This window comes from Puma concolor, chromosome B4, assembly GCF_028749965.1.
Source record: "Puma concolor isolate L17-30 chromosome B4, mPumCon1.1.hap2, whole genome shotgun sequence".
Classification (NCBI taxonomy): domain Eukaryota; kingdom Metazoa; phylum Chordata; class Mammalia; order Carnivora; family Felidae; genus Puma; species Puma concolor.
In genome coordinates, this window is record NC_141673.1 from 105,325,449 (window position 1) to 105,342,905 (window position 17,457).

General features: G+C 42.7%; 1 protein-coding gene and 1 long non-coding RNA gene across 2 annotated transcripts in view; one reads left to right on the plus strand and one right to left on the minus strand.

Annotated features, from left to right (window-relative positions):
- Positions 1-13,322, plus strand: part of LOC112867338 (maestro heat-like repeat-containing protein family member 1) — a 115,746-nt gene extending 102,424 nt beyond the window's left edge. Inside the window, exons 37-41 of the mRNA XM_086714328.1 lie at positions 2,127-2,285; positions 2,671-2,793; positions 4,523-4,628; positions 6,443-6,508; positions 12,402-13,322. Coding sequence (XP_086570454.1) covers positions 2,127-2,285; positions 2,671-2,793; positions 4,523-4,628; positions 6,443-6,508; positions 12,402-12,730 — 783 coding nt within the window. The 3' untranslated portion in view covers positions 12,731-13,322. The remainder of the gene's footprint in view (positions 1-2,126; positions 2,286-2,670; positions 2,794-4,522; positions 4,629-6,442; positions 6,509-12,401) is intronic.
- LOC147579393 (uncharacterized) overlaps positions 1-17,457 on the minus strand; it is a 30,122-nt gene that overhangs the window by 6,582 nt on the left and 6,083 nt on the right. The window contains exon 2 of the long non-coding RNA XR_015253881.1: positions 2,791-3,138. This is a non-coding gene — a long non-coding RNA (uncharacterized LOC147579393). The remainder of the gene's footprint in view (positions 1-2,790; positions 3,139-17,457) is intronic.

The following is a 17,457-nucleotide window of genomic DNA, read 5'->3' on the forward strand; positions in this document are numbered from 1 at the left end:
CATTTGTAAAATTTTCTTCTATTATTTTGTTGCTATATCCTCTTTTTTTCTCTTCTTTCTGTTCTGTCCTTTGTAATTTCTTTAGATTTATTCTCCATGTTTCTTCATTTTTCTTTCATATTTCCCATCTCTTTGTCCACCTTGGAAGAATTTCTGGGCTGATTCTCCTCTTACTAACTCACACTTTGGCTGTGGTTATTCTGCTATCCAACCCACCTATTGAATTTTTATTTAATATTTTTTTATGAAGCAGGTCCTTCCTCTTTATTTTTCTCTTCTAGTTGATGGTGTGGTATCTGAATAGCTATTACATTATTCTATAGAGACACTACCTTACTTTTGCCTGTATTTATTTATTTACTCATTTATTTATAATTTCAAAGTTTATTTACTCATTTATTTATAATTTCAAACTATCTATAGATAGATATAGATAGATATTACAAAATCTTCTGGATGATTCAATTATACTGTCTCTAAGGTTTTGTTTACATTGTATTATTTATTTATTTATTTATTTTAACGTTTATTTATTTTTGAGACAGAGAGAGACAGAGCATGAACGGGGGAGGAGCAGAGAGAGAGGGAGACACAGAATCTGAAACAGGCTCCAGGCTCTGAGCAGTCAGCACAGAGCCTGACGTGGGGCTCGAACTCACGGACAGTGAAATTGTGACCTGAGCCGAAGTCGGACGCCCAACCGACTGAGCCACCCAGGCGCCCCTACATTGTATTATTAATTGTATCCTCGGGTGGTACAGGTTTTTGTTTGTTTCTCTTGTGGTCCTGGTTTTCCTGAACATTTGGTGAGTCTTGGTGGTGAGTTCTGGAAAGTTTACACTACTGACTCTTGGCCAGCCCTCTGTGAAAGTAATACCTATGACTGCAGCCTGGCTTCAGTAACTGTGGGACGTGTCCAGGGATATGTGGCCAGTAGGATGCACCAATAGCCAGTCTTTGACTGTGGGATTCCCTGTTCTTCCTGGGTGTTGCCAGACTCGCAGGGCCCCATCCCCTCTCTCTGGTCGAGATAGCACACTCCCTGCTCTGTGGGGGTGGTGTGTCTCCCTCCTGCTTGCTATTTAGCAAGGAGGATACTGGGAGGGCAGCACGGAAGGAGACACTGTGCTGTGCCCCTGGACTACCCCTCTCCAAATGACCACCCTGTCAGTTGCCCAGCATCCGCTTCTGCTCCTCACATTCAGAGCTGTTAAGCTTGGAGCATTCCCAGAACATGCCCACCTCCTCCAGCAGTCTGTTCTTGCCCACACTTTGGGCTGTGGTTTCAACTTTAATTCCAACCCTGTTTGCTGTGTGTCTTTCAGGGACATTCTAGTCCTCTGTCAGGGAGGATCCCATCTACTATTTCAGAACCATTATGGATTTAAAGAGACGTGTCTCTACTATTTCAGGGATTTGGGGCAGGAAGGGATAAGTGAAGCAGTACTCAATCACTGATCTTGAGCCAAACTGCCTGTGATACTTTTTAGTTAAAGTACTAACACTGAATCACCTGTTTTGTTATTATGTTCACTGTGCAAAAAATAACAACATGTATATCTATTTTGTTAAAATGTCTGCTTCCCAAACCCTACAAGTTCAGGGACTATCTGTTTTGTCCCACCACATCTCTGTTATTTGGTGCTATGCCTAGCTCCTGAGAGCTACCCAATAAGCATTTATTCAATTAACATAGAATATACTCTTGAAAGTGTACAGTTTAGCTGTTTATGACCGTTGTTAATTAGTACAAGCTAATATTGATTTAAACAATTTTATTCACAGTATAACTAGGATAGCTATAGGTATTTTTAAAAATTTGGCTAAAATTTTAGCCAAATCCTTAGCTAAATCCTTAGAAGAGAAATTAAGCTGTCATTGTGACCCAGGGCAGAACTGAAACTATGATCTTGGCTTCTCTAAGCCTGTGCCTTAACAGAGGGACTTACTAGCTCTGGACTCTAAGAGAATTACTCAGATACACAAACCGTGTTGCCTTTACATGGTAAACACAGTGCCATCAGGGTACTTTGGACGTGGAAATGAGATGTGGGAGTAGGGAGCCAGGCGAGGCAGGGCCAGAGGGAAAGCACAGCCGCCCATCTCCGTTTTGCTCTTCGTGGCAGGAGAGGGACCTGGTGAAGATCTCGGCCACCTCTGCCCTGGGCCACATGCTGCATCGAGTTCACAAATTCAAGCCGGGAGCCATCACCCGAAGAGAGATCTACAGTTTTCTAGTCCCGCTGCTGCTTAGCATTCAGGATAATAACACCGAGGTAGTCAAGGTACTGGCGACCTTTGTCCTGGCAGATTCCCACCCCTCCTTTTTTTGCTAGAGCAGAGCCCCCTTCCCTTTGACTCTATTTCATGAGCCCAGCCTTGGCTGTACATTTCCTGTCCACATCTTTGGTGTCATCCTCGGGGCTGGCTCTGAGCACTTTTACCCTCTCTTTTGGGTGCTATTGATCTCATCCTGATATGGTTCTGTTCCCTGAAGCTATTTATGTCCCATGTCCTGAACAAGGTCCCACGTTTTACCTGATTCCAGCTCCAAACCCTCAACTGAGCCCCCTGGGGGCTACCTTCATGGTCTTCCACTTAGCCTCCTGCCCTGGCTCCACAGAGCCATAGGAGTGAGGCTTTGGGGATCCCCTTCTCTCCATCCCATAGGCCTGTGGAGGGGCCCTGACTGAGTGGACTAAGGTGATTGGCTGGTCATCACTCACACAGACATTCCAGCACACCACCCTCAGTGATCACATCCAGGTATTGGAAGAAACGTGCAAGTACCTGGTGAGTGAGAGTCTCTGAGAAGCCAGGCCACAATACTCATGTCAGGAACCCAAAGGCAGGCTAAGAGGCTAAGGAGAGGAGGGCTGACAGAAGATACATTCTTTCTTCCTCAATTCTCATTCTTTACCATCAGCAAAATCTGAGAACACACATTTGGGAGGCCAGTCCTTGGTTCTTCATATTTGATTCTCTTAGCATCCCAGTGTCTGCTTTCAGAGGCTAGGGAGGTCATGTGAGGGTAGTAGATGGCAATGGGGCAGAGGTTTTCTGGTGACACTTGGCAGGAAGAGATGCAGGCAGGAGTCATCAGGGCTTTAGTGGTCATGGTGTTAGGGTCTGTGGCTCCTACAAAGTCAAGAATAGGGATGAGGTCAGGAATCCTTGTTGAAAAGTAAATATTTAAGGGCTAAGCAAGTAGATTAGGAATTAACATTAGTAATTTTAATATTATGGACTTGGGTGCTTATTGCCTTACACAGGTAGACCACTTTAGGTTTACAAAGCACTTTTATATCAATTATCCCACTGGAGCCTTGCAATTCTGGGAAGGATGGGCAGGTCTTATATATCCACTCTTAAAGATCAGAAAACCGAAGCCAGTTTGCATTCCCACAAAGAGGGTTCCCGTTTCTCTACATCCTCACCAGCATCTGTTGTTTCCTGAGTTAATTTTAGCCACTCTGACTGGTGTGAGGTGGTATCTCAATGTGGTTTTGATTTGTATTTCCCTGATGATGAGTGATGTTGCAGCCACTTTGGAAAACAGTGTGGAGATTCCTCAAAAAGTTAAAAATAGATCTACCCTATGACCCAGCAATAGCACTGCTAGGAATTTACCTAAGGGATACAGGAGTGGTGATGCATAGGGGCACATGTACCCCAATGTTTATAGCAGCATTTTCAACAATAGCCAAATCATGGAAAAAGCCCAAATGTCCATCAACTGATGAATGGATAAAGAAGATGGGGTATAATACAATGGAATACTACTTGGCAATGAGAAAGAATGAAATCGGGCCATTTGCAACAACATGGATGGAACTGGAGGGTATTATGCTAAGTGAAATAAGTTAGTCAGAGAAAGACAGATACCATATGTTTTCATTCATATGTGGAACTTGAGAAACTTAACAGAAGACCATAGGGGAAGGGAAGGGGAAAAAATAGTTTAAAACAGAGAGGGAGGGAGGCAAACCATAAGAGACTCTTAAATACAGAGGACAAACTGAGAGTTGATGGGGGGGTGGGGAAGAGGGGAAAGTTGGTGATGGGCATTGAGGAGGGCACTTGTTGGGATGAGCACTGGGTGTTGTATGTAAGGGATGAATCACGGGAATCTACCCCCAAAACCAAGAGCACACTACATACTGTACGTTAGCCGTTAGCCAACTGGCCAACAAATTCTATTAAAAAAAAAAAAGAAAAGAAAACTGGAGCCAGTGTCAGAGTCAGTATTCAGCCCTGGGTCTCCTGGCTCCACACCAGTTGTGTTTCCCCTTATCATGTTGGTGTGAAGCAGCAAAATCCTCTTTATGAACTTCCTGCTAAGTCTGCCCTGTCACTGGGGTAGGGATCTCTGAGGCTCCAGATTGAAGCTCTTTCAGCTGACTGAAGACAGAACAGTGCTGCTTGTGGACAGAGTGAGGGGGTTGAGGGGACCTCTAGTGGTGCTCCCAGGCGCCCCCCCCCCCCAGCTCCTGGTCAGCACCACCCCTCTTTGGCTCCGCAGGCGGGCACAAAAAAAATACAGCTTGTGGGGGAGTTTCTGTCCCAGAGCTTCGACTTCCTGACGAGCCCTCAGTCCTTCCTACGGGAAGCTGCCATCAACTTCATAGGTAAGATGCTTCCTCCTGGCAGCTTTTCCCTCTTGTCTTCAGCAAGGAACCCTCCTTGACCTTCCACAAGGGCTAAGCCCGAACCATGGTACTGTGAAACAGGTCACTTCCTTTCCTAGCTCTGACCTGATTAGAGAGGCTGTCCTGTGACCCAGGCTCAAAGTCCATGTTAGAGGGGCACCTGGGTGGCTCAGTCAGTTGAGCATCCGAATCTTGATTTGGGCTCAGGCCCTGATCTCACTCTTTGTGAGATAGAGCCTCATGTTGGCTCTGTACTGACAGAACAGAACCTGCTTGGGATTCTCTCTCTCCCTCTCTCTCTTCCTCTCCACAGTTCACCGGCTCTCTCTCTCTCTCAAAATAAATAAATAAATAAGCATGAAAAGAAATCCATGTTAGAAAGGCTGGAGGAAGAAGAGAAGGCTCTGTGCCTTTGCCCCACTCTGTGTGGGTCCACTCACACTGACTGCACTCTGCTTTGTGGGGAAAAGAACCATACATGTTTGAAAAGGAAACAACTATTGCTTCCACTGGAACCCCATGAATTTTCAAAAATATTTTTGTTTCAAATTATAATAGCAGTACAGTGTGTGTTTGTGTTAGAAAACTTAAAAAAATTCAGATTGGCAAAAAAGAAGAAGATAAATAATGCCAGAAATTCTACCATTTGGATTTAACCACTGCTAACATTCTGGAATTTTCCCCTAAGAATATACTACACACACACACACACACACACACACACACACACAGCCATTTTAAAAACCATGAAGTTTGGTATACTGTTTTTTCCCTTGCCTATCACAAATACATGCCATTACATACCCTTCAACATTTTTTTTTAAATCACTGCATAATATTAATTCCATTTTACAGGTAGATTTATGAAACTATTTAACCAGTTCTTATTTTTGAATATTGAGACTGTGTCATCTTTTGTTTTTATAAGCAGAGAGACAGTGCTTAAATCTCTACATGCCATCATGATTATTTTAAGATAAATTTCTTCAAAAAATTTTTTTTCTTAATGTTTGTTTTTGAGAGAGAGAAAGCACAAGCAGGTGAGGGGCAGGAAGAAAGAGAGGGAGACACAGAATTTGAAGCAGGCTTCAGGCTCTGAGCTGTCAGCACAGAGCAGGACACGGGGCTCAAACCCAAGAAGTGTGAGATCATGATCTGAGCTGAAGTTGGATGCTCAATGGACTGAGCCGTCCAGGCGCCCCAAGATAAATTTCTTAATAAGTAGAATTGCTGGGCCCAAAGGGTAGGCACAATTTTAAGGATTTTGGTGCTTAAACTGCCGTCTAAAAAGTTGCAATCATTTCCCATTGTTACCAGTACTGCATGTATGTATCCATGTTGCAGATATTTGCTAACCCTGGGTAGTACTTTAACGTTCATTACCAATTTGATAGGTGAAAAGAGTAGCTTGCTGTTGTTCTGATTAATATTTTTTTTTTACCAGTAGTGAGATTAAACATTTTTCCCATGTTTACTGACAATGCATATTTTATTTTTGCAGATTAGTTAGTTGCCTCATGCCCTTTGTTCATTTTCCAATTGGTGTGGGAACCCCATGGAGTTTGACACCCTGGATTCATGCCCTACTTGTCATCTGCCAACAACATTTTCCTGGGTCACAGCTGCTCTGAGCATTGCTTCACTAGAATACTGACACGTGGGCCACAGGGAATCTTGGAGAAACATTTCTTGGCTAGAACTGGTTTACACACTTCCTTGTTCGCTAGAGGGGGGGAAAGGGTGGCCCAAAGGTCTGGAATTCTGAAAGGACTTTACATCTGTCCTATCCTTAGGATTAACAATTAAGAGGTTAACCATGAAACAAATTCATGAGGATGATGTGGAGCTGTTACAGAATGGTGAGTCCGGGCCTTGTACCTGGGTTCTGGGTACCACAAGGCATGGGACAAGACAGAAAGGGGAATCCCTTAAGGACATGTTTTGTTACTTTAAATAAAGTATGTCTTTACCGCTATAAATGTTATATGGACAAGGAGAAAATGGGGAGAAGTAGGAGGAAGAAAACAAGTTATCCATTGTGTTGCTGCTTAGAGAAAAACAAGGCTAACCAAAATGTTCCAGTCCCTCAAAATTTATCACGTGCTGTCAGTTGCTGATGCTACAGTGGTGTTCAAGGGAGACACCCCCTGTCCCCTAAAGAACTTGCAGTTTTGTGCTCTTTTTTATTGCAGTAAAAATATTTTAAAGTTAATTTTTACTTACAGAAGAAATGCATGAATGTAGTCTGTTAGCAAAAAAAAAAAAAAAAGGGAACATTATTGATAAGGGTAAAGTTCTTTTTTGGGGGGTAAAGTTCTATTCACCCTCAAGTCTGGCTCCTCTACCCTCTTCCCCTGTTTGTTATGTAGTCTTCTATGCTTTTGCTGTGTACACATAGAATATATATGTTATGTAACATATAATATATACTGTAATATATTATAGGATATACAATGTTATATATATGCATACATACATATGTACATATATATATATATAACTTTCTGCAACAGATATATATGTGTGTGTGTGTGTGTGTGTGTATGTGTGTGTGTGTATACACATATGTCTCCTTGTATACAGGTGTAAGTGTTTCTCCGGGCTGGATACCAGAGAGTAGGCTTTTATCATGCATATTGAGCTTAACAGGGTTTAGAGTAAAACATTTTAACCTTCCTTCCTGTGTTGACATGAGTTCCAATTACCACCCCTCCCAATTTACAGGCTTTTGTTACTGAATATTTTAGTTCCTTTTTTTTATAACCCAGAACTTAGATACTATGATTCTTGTTGTTACATTATACAAACAGTGAGGGCTTACTGCAGCGTTATATGCTCTCCATTCCTTTCTCTATCTCTAACCATCCTTCATTTTTTTCATCCTGAAGTACACTTTTTAGAAGTTTCTTTAGTGCTAGTATCTTGATGTTATGCTCTCTTGGATTTTGCTTGTTTGTAATGACTTTTTCTTATCACCATTCTTGCAAGGTAGCTTTACTAGTGGCACAATTCTTTTTTTTTAATTAACAATTTTATTTTTTAAAAGTAATCTCTATATCCAATGTGCAACTAGAACCCACAACCCGGAGATCAAGAGCCACATACTCCCCTGATTTAGCCAGCCAGGTGCCCCTAATAGTGACACAATTCGAGACCAACAGTTTATTTCTCAGCACTTTGAAGATATACTACTGTCTTCTGGCTTTCTTTGCTGCTAAAAGGAGCCTGCTGTCATTAATTTTTGTTCCTTTGCAGGTTAATCTATCCCTTTTCTCCAGCTAATTTAAGATTTTTCTTTTAGTTTTTAGCATAGCAAATAGGGGACCTGAGTGGCTCTGTTGGTTAAGCATCTGACTTTGGCTTAGGTCAGAATCTCCCAGTTTGTGAGTTTGAACCCTGCACGGAGCCGGCTTTTGATCCTCTGTCCCCCTCTCTCTCTCTGCCCTTTCCCCACCTGCTCTCTCAAAAATAGCTAAACATTAAAAAAAAATCTAGCAAATAGTATAATAAACCCTCCAACCCTGTCCCCCAGCTTCAACAAGTATCAACTCATGGTTACCTTGTTTCCTCTGTTTCTCTACCTACACCCCTCCCTGCCAGCTTATTCTGAGCCAAACCTCAGACTTCATATTATTCATCTATATATATTTTAGTATATATTTCTAAATGACTCTTTTAAAAATTAAAACACTAAACAACTGTTTTAATAATAGACATGTTTTGGAGTAGAATGCAAATTATACATGAATTTTTAAGATGAAGAGGTTCTAAAGATTTGTGGAGTATATGAGATTTGAGGTAATTCATCCAGACCCTTGAGGCTATGCATTTATTCTCTTCTGCCTCTGAAGTTAGGGGTACTTCAGAGAAGTGTTTCCTAGTCCCAGTCTCTAACCCTCCTAATTTCAGAGGCTGAGTCATTTGTCCACGATCATAGAAGTGAATTACTGGGAGAGCCAGAGCTAGAATTTCCAATTCAGGGAACTTTTTTTTTTTTTACGTTTATTTATTTATTTATTTTGAGAGAGAGAAATGGAGGGGTAGAGAGAGAAGGAGAGTGAGAGAGAATCTGAAGCAGGCTTCACACTGTCAGCATGGAGCTCCATGCAGGGCTCAATCCCGTGAGCTGTGAGATCATGACCTGAGCCGAAGTCAGACGCTTAACTGACTGAGCCACCCAGGTACCTCCAAATTCAGGGACCTTTGCACTAATGAATGCTCACTCCATTGTCCTTTAATTTCATCAAAGTCCTGAAAAAGAGGGAACAGGAGTTGGGGTGTGGAGGAAGAAGAGCTGAGATTCCCAACGTATATCAGAAGAGAAATTTTACCTCCCCTGCAAAATCCTTTGGTCCCTAAAATAGCCAAACAGCCATACCTATGTTTGCTATAGGAGGTACTTCTGCACTTGCTCTCAATTAAATTAGTTTCTTAATTATTAAAGACCTGCTGTCTACCAGGTATTCTTCTAAGCCCTGGGAAATTGCAGCGAACAAAACTGATGTCCCCACCCTGCTACAGCACTCCTTCCAGTGGGGTAGGGGAGGAGCCCTAACCAAGTACATATGTGTTAGATAGGCACTATGGAGAAGGTGAGGCAGGACCAGGGATCCAAGGGTCAGAGGGCGGGGCAGGGGTGCCCCCACCGATAAGAGGCATTGGAGCGGAGACCTGGAGGAAGTGAGGGAGTGAACCATCTGAGTAGCTGAGGGAAGAGCACCTGGCATGTTCAAGGAGGAACAAGAAGTCAGCGCGTTCATGTGGAATGAGCAAAAGGAAGAACAGGAGATGAGCTCAGAGAACAGCAGTGGGGCCAGAATCCTGCCAGCCTTTTCGGCCATGGTAAGGATTTAGGACTTTGCTGTGGGTGGTAGGGATACTTCAGGAAACACAGTTCTCAACTCCTCCAAGGTGGGGGGTGGGGTGGGAAGGATTCAGGGTGCTTGTGCTAAGTGGTGCCTGTGTGATTCATTCCAGTGCCAAATGGAAATGATGCTTGAATTCTTCCATGCCACAGTTTGCTTCCTTTGATGCAGAGACAAGATGGAGAGAATGTTGGCTTTTACAGCCCTGCCCCTGTGTGTGGGTCCTTGTGTACACAAGAGTGGGTGTGCGTGTCAGAACGGCCTGACACGAGTACCACAGCTTTGCTGTTGTCACTGTTCTAGTGCTGCACATGCTTGTCCTCAGGGACCTGCCTTCTGGTTGGAGCCCACTTACCTTCCTGGGACCTGCTTCGAGCTAATACTCTGGATATGCTGCTTTTAAAGGGATGGTGGCTATGGGGTGCCGGGGTGGCTCAGTCGGTTAAGCGTCTGATTTCAGCTCAGGTCATGGTCTCACGGTTCATGGGTTCAAGCCCTGTGTCGGGCTCTGTACTGACAGCTCAGAGCCTGGAGCCTGCTTCTGATTCTATGTCTCCCTCTCTCTCTGCCCCTCCCCTGCTTGCACTCTGTCTCTTTCTGTCTCTCAAAAATAAATAAATGTAAAAAATAAAGAAAGAAAGAAAGAAAGAAAGAAAGAAAGAAAGAAAGAAAGGGATGGTGGCTCATCTTTCAGAGGAAATGCCTAGCAGGCACTGCAGAAAGACAAGTTTTTGTTTCCGTTCTGGCTTATTCACTACTCTTTATCTAGAGAGTAAAAAGTGGTGAGGTAAATGAGTTTTAAGGGTCTTTTCTTCCAAGTCAATGTGTAATGAAAAACACAGGCTCCAATGTCGGCTAGCCCAGTTTCAAATACTGGCTCTCTCAATAACGAGCCGTGTGAATTTGAGCGAGTTACTGTCTCTGTCCCTCAGTTTCTTCATCAGTATCGTGAGGATAATAGTGCTGATCTTAAACATTGTTTAAGTATCAGATACAGATGCATGTAAAGACCTGTGCTTTGCTGGGCACAGACGTGTCCCACAGAACCTTTGTGTTGAGTTGGCTTAGTCTTCTGGACCGAGGCCAGGCAGGGTGCCAGAAGCAGCTGGCAGAGAGGGTGCTCAGAGTTCTGGTCAGGGAAGAATGAGTTTGTTAGCTGCTGTTAAGAGTAGCCATGCCTTCTGCCCCCCAGTGACCAGGTAGCAGCATCTGTCCCATTAGGGCTCTAACCCTGGCTTCTGACCCTAATGTTTTGTACCTCTATTGCCTTCTCATTTTTTTTTACAACTGAGGTCTCTACTGGGTAGTAGAGCCCTATTCCCAGTGACTGGAGCATGTCAGGGAAGGTACACCTAGAATGAATACCCTAGACTCCTCAGCATACCAGAGAACTGCCTTCCTCATCCCAGCGAGCCTCTCAGAAAGACTGCCTAAATGATGCAGACAGGAGGGACCTTTTTCCCCAACAAAAGTAATTCCGGTTACATTTACACCCATATCTAGTGCCTAACAAACCTTGTGATCACGAGATGGCTCTTCACAGGATTTATGTATTTACTGTGTAGCTTGAGCCCAGTTCTTCCACCTGTGCTAAGTACAAATGAGATCAACATGAAGCAGTAGACTTTGATGGGCTTGAAGGCCCTTTTGAGCCAACACCTGTCCTATTCTCTTTATTCTTTGCATGCTAAGTAATTTCCAGTCTCCATCCCTCTGTTCCCACCTGGATCTAAGCCCCCCTGTAGGCCATTCCCTAACTGGACCATTTTAACAACCCCCACCCCTGTCTCTTCTCTACACAGAAGCCAGATTCTCTTTGAAACATGTACATTGAATCATGTCGCCCCTTGCTTAAAACCCTTCAGTGGCTTTCCATTGTTCTTCAGGTCGAAGTCTGGTCCCTTACCTTTGGCCACGAGGCCCTGACTGATCTGGTTTCTGACTGTCTCTCCACCCTTAGCCTATAGCACCATCCCCCCCAACTAGAAGGTGCAGCTACACTGGCTACTTTCTACATTGTGAATAGAAGCCCCCATCCCAACCTTCAACCTTCGGGAGTGCTTCTGCCCTTTCTCTTCATGTAGCTTCTTCCTTCTCAGCTCAAATGTTGCCTTCTCAGAGAGGCATTCCCTGACTGGCCTATCTAAAGAGCTCCTTCCCAGGTATTCACTGCCATTACTCTGTTAAATTCCCTTCCTCATACTTCATTTACGTTTGCTTGTTTGTTTTGTCTTTCCTCCACTAGAATGTTAAGTTCTTGAGGGTGGGGAATCTTTCTTGTTCACCACTGTATCCCTAGCACCTGAGTGGATAGTAAGCGCTCAGTAACAGCTGTTGAAAGAATTAATAGTTATTGTTTATAACAGTGAAAAATTGCAAATGACCTAATTATTCACTAATAGAGAGTTCATCAAAGAAATTATGATAGAATCATGTGATTGGATATTACGGTGTATAGCAGAATATTTTGTGGGAAGAAAAAAATGTAAATCATATTTTTGTAAAAAGAAGTGTCCATATTCGGTATTTAAAAAAATACTACTGGCGTGACTGGCTGGCTTAGTCAGCACAGTGTGCAACTCTTGATCTCGTGGTCATAAGTGTGAGCCCCATGTTGGGCACAGAGATTACTTAAAAAATATATACTGCAAAGATAGGAACGAAAATATTAACAGTCTTATCTCTGGGCGAGGGGTGAGTGATTTTTCTTTCTTTCCTTTAAAAAAATGATTTCTATTTAAACATTTTTTCTACAGTAAAAGAAGTATTTTACGGTGACAAAAATTATTCTAAATGAAGTTATAGAATAATAACCTGGCATGTGGGGTGGAAAAAAATGGCATCCTTGGAGATTGAGAATCTGAGTTGACCTCCTTTCTGGTTTCAGCTATTGGAAGTCTGAGGAATGATCCTGTGGAATCTATCCAGTCCTTGGTCACTACTACCCTGAAAAACCTTGATGAATATCTTAATCCCGAGTCTATCTCTGCTTCCAGGATGAGCCAGCTGAGCAATAACATCTTCAAAGTCACTGGCATGAAAACCTCAGAAAGAAAGAAGCGACTGTTTAAGACTGTCAAACAGGAAAGAGATGATGATGACAATCAGAAAAAGAATATCTGGAATTGGCTTCGAGGCCCTCTAAATTCCTTGTGCAACTGGCACAATAGGAGAGTGAAAACTACTCCACTCATAATAGGCAATTCAGGTAAATAATCAATATGGTCACAGGTCCCAACATCTGAAAGTCCACCTACAGAAGCTGGGCCTGCCCCTAAATAAGTTGCACCTAATTGCTCTGGGACTGAAGCCTTTTCCATTTGTTGTCCAGATAAGCAGTACTTTGATTCACAGTAGCTCTCCTACCTTTTTCCAACTGGACGGGCTACCTGGGATTAAACCCAAGGAGGCCGTTTTGATCCTAGAAGGCACAGTATGTGTCTCTCCCTAGGGGATTGTTGGCTATCAGCATATACATTTGTCAATAAAACTTATTTTCTCATCCTAAGACAAGGTGACTTTCATCCTAGTTTTGGGGGATTGGGGATAAACCTGAGTGACAGGGACAGCTTTGTATCTCCTTCAACCTTCAGGTAAAATTCCAAATGACGAGAGTGAAGAGGAGTAGAATGGTGGAACAGCACACCCCCTGGTTTCTGATCCTTTGCCCCCCACTGCCTCACACCTTGGATGAAATTCCCAGGCTTGACACACTTATATGGGCACATTCAGATTTCAGGTTGGAACAGAAAAAGGTAGGCTGTGGGTGTAAACAGTGGAGTGGCAGTAACACCAGCCCCATCTCTCTCACTTAAAAAAGCACATCAGATTGCAACAGAGTAAGTGACATTCTTGTGGGGATAAGTTTGAGTCCATTCTAATTTGTTTTTAAAAATCACTCTAGGGGTGCCTGGCTGGCTCAGTTGAAAGAGCATGTGACTCTTGACCTTGGAGTTGTGAATTCAAGCCCCATGTAGGGTGAAGAGATTACTTAAATTAAAAAAAACACACACACACTTGGGGTGCCTGAGTGGCTCAGTCACTTAAACATCTGGCTCTTGATTTGGGCTCAGGTCATGATCTCACAGTTTCATGGGTTCGAGCCCTGCATCGGGCTATGTGCTGACAGTGCAGATCCTGCTTGGGATTCTCTCTATCCTTCTCTCTACCTCTCTCCTGCTCATGCTCTTTCTCTCTCTCAAAATAAGTTAACTTAGAAAACAACACTTAAAAATCACTCTAAAACCCAGACTTGAATCCTTGCTCCCTCTCCCACATAACCACTATTAGTGACTAGTTCTTTTATCCTACCTCAGAGCTCTGCACTTCACTGCTGTGCGTCTGACGTCTCATCTAGAAATGGCCTTGATAATACTGCCTGTGGATCCTCCAGTATTGTTTCTCCCCTTCTTTTTTTTTTAACTGTGTGTTTGGTTGCCTAGAAAAATGAATATGTTTCCTATCCTGCCTTGCTGCTAGGTCTGACCCACCCAGGTGGGTGGAAGAGAAAGTAGCATATATGACTTCCAAGACATGATCTTCAAGGGCAGGGGCCCATCCATCTTTGTCATGTCTCCCTGGTGACTGGAACGTAGGCATGATGGTTGGAGCTAAATAGCTATCACAGATCATCAGGAGGAAGTGATCACTGAAGATGGCAGAACACAAGGATAGAAAAAACCTAGGCCAGTTATGACGGTAGAGCTGTTTACCAGTTTGGATACCTTCAGACTTTATCTGGGGGGTTGGAGGGTTAGAGGTAAAATTTTATCTGTCTTACCCCATGCTATTTGAGTTTTCTGTCACAGGCAAAACCCAATCTTGATGGATTTACTTAAACTTTCAACATTGCTGTAGGGATTAAAGAGGGTAATGAATATGAAGTGCTTAGCAGTTTGCCAGGCACAAAGTAAGAGGGCAATGATTTTTTTTGTTTGTTTTTTTTTGACAAAGGTCATGCCAGTTAGGTATTGGAACTTGGTTCTTTGAAGTTTGAAAGATGTGGAAAGACCAAAGAACTAGTTCCCACTCTGGTCAAATTGATTAATTTCTTTGAAGTTAACCATGATGAGAATGGTTTTGATTGCTTCTGAATTTTATGAACTTTTCGATAAAATCTTTCTAAAACTGTTTTCCTCCTATTTAAAAATGAGAATATCAAACTTACCTTATGGGTGTTATGGACTGAAAGGAGATGGCTGTGTACTTTGTATATAAATAAGTGTTTACTAATGGCTATAATTATTACCTGGGTATGATGGTTAATTTTATGTGTCAACATGGTTGAGCCATAGCTCCCAGATATTTGGTTAAACATTATTCTGGATGTTTCTATGAGGATGCCTTTGGATGAGATTAACATTGCAATTGTAAATAAGTTAATCAGACTGCCCTCTATAATGTGGGTGGGCCTCATCCCATCAGTTGAAGACCTGAACAGAATAAATTCCTGGGACGCCTGGGTGGCTCAGTTGGTTAAGTATCTGACTCTTGATTTTGGCTCAGGTCATGATCTCATGGTTTGTGAGACTGAGCCCTATGAGGGGCTCCATGCTGATGGCATGGAGACTGTTTAGGATTCTCTCTCTCTCTCTCTCTCTCTCTCTCTTAAAATAAATAAATAAACTTAAAACAAAACAAAACTGACCTCCTGAGAGCTAGAAGGAATTCTACCAGCAGATGACCTTTGGACTTGAACTGGAACATGAGCTCTTCCCTGTGTCTCCAGCCTAATGGGCCACCCTATATATATTGGACTTGCTGGCCTCCATAATTGGCAATTCCTTAAATCAATCTTTCTCTTTCTACACACACACACACACACACACACACACACACCCTATTGGTTGTTTCCCTGGAGAACCCTAATTAACACTAGGCAGTCTCCTCTGAATGAGTAGAGCAGCATCAACAATTTGGGATGACATAGGTGTGGTTGGTGAGAGTTGGCAGAAGAACTAAACTTTAAAGGAGAAACACTACTCTGACTTAGCTTCTGAACCCAAGCACTGAGACTTTCCCTGCTTTGTGTATTGGCATTTGCCCCACTGGCCTTTGGCCTACCTTTTTGTTCTGTTTTTGGCTTTCTGACTTTCACTGCAATTTCCTTCAAACTTGGACTTCTCAGGATACCCCCAACCCTGTCATGATCTCTAATTCTTGCCACCACTCCCTGGCTGCCCATTCTGTACTAAGACAGCTGCCTTGTCTGTATCAGGATTCTGTAGGGCCCTTAGTCTTGTATTTGGGGGAGATCTTGCCCAAATCAGGCTACCTGGCAGAGGAAGCTGGTCAATGGCAGAGGGAAGAGTTGCCCTTTCACTTGGTCCTTACATCAGCACCCCCTGTCTTCCTTTGCATGGTTTCCCCTTCTTCTGCCTTCCAGCACGCATCTCCCCCTTGTCTCCTCCCCTCCAGACTCTTTGAATGGGTGGAGCACTTCTGCTCCTCCAGCCTTCTCATCATTTAGACTTTTCTTAACCCTTGCAAAGTGATTTTGTTCAAACTACTGTACTGACTCTCCCTTATTAAGTTGCCAGGGAATTTCCTTCTAATTATTGTCCTTCTTGACCTTGCTGTATCCAATATTTTTGATAATTTTCTCTTTTGGCTCCGTGGTGGCCCTAATTTGCATTCTACTCCTCTAGTTAATCAATCTCTCACCTTCCTTTCCCCCAAATGTGGCCATTTCTTAAAGGTCATTCCCTGCTGTTTTCTTCTCTTTAAAAAATGTGTGGTAAAATATATATAACATAAGATTAACCATATTAACCATTTTTAAGTGTGTGGTTTAGTGTCAAGTATGTTGACTTTGTTGGCAACCAATGTCCAGAACTCTCTTCCTCTCATAAAACTGAAACTCTATACCCAGTAAACAACAATTCCCAATTTCCCACTCGACTCAGTCCCTGGTAATTTCCATTCTACTTTCTGTCTCTATGAATTTGACTACTCTAGGTACCTCCTTTAAGTGGAATCATACTTTGTGACTGGCTTACTTCACTTATCATGATATGATGGTTAATTTTATGTGTCAACTTGGATGGACCATGGTTCCCAAATATTTGATTAAACATTATTCTGGATGTTTCTGTGAAGGTGGTTTTTAGATGAGATTAGCATTTAAATCAGTGGACTTTGAGTAGAGCAGATTATTCTCCATAATGCATGTAATCAGGTGAAGGCCTTAACAGAACAACGGATTCCCAGAGCAAGAGATTCTGCCAGCAGACACCCTTTGTACTTGAACTGCAACTCTTCCCTGAGTCTCCAGTCTGCCTGCTGGCTTACCTCACCAGATTTTGGGCCTGCAAAGCCTCCACTTTGTGAGCCAATTCCTTAAAATAAATCTTTTGCTATATGCATCCTATTGAATCTCTCTGGATAACCCTGACTATAATGTCCTCAAGGTTCATCCATGTTGTAGCAGATGTCAGAATTTCCTTTCATTTTAAGGCTGAAAAATACTCCATTGTATATAAATACCACATTTTGTTCATTCATCTCTTGATGGACACAGGCTGCTTCAACCTTTTGGCTATTGTGAATAATGTGGCTATAAACGTGTACAAATACCTGTTCAACTCCCTACTTTCACCACTTTTGGGTAGACACCCAGAAGTGGAACTGCTATATCATATGCTAATTCTATTTTTAATTGTTTGAGGACCCGCCATACTGTGTTCCATAGTAGCTACACCATTTTACATTTCCACTAGCAGTGCACAAGGGTTCCAATTTTTTCATGCCCTTACTAACTCTTGTTATTTTCCTGTGTGTTTTATAGTAACCATCCTAATGGGTATGAGGTGGTATGTCATTGGGGTTTTGGTTTGCATTTCCCTTGTGATGAGTGATATTGAGGATTTTTTCATGTGCTTGTTGGCCAACTATATTTTTTCTTCGGAAAAATGTCTATTCAGATCCTTTTGCCCATTTTTATT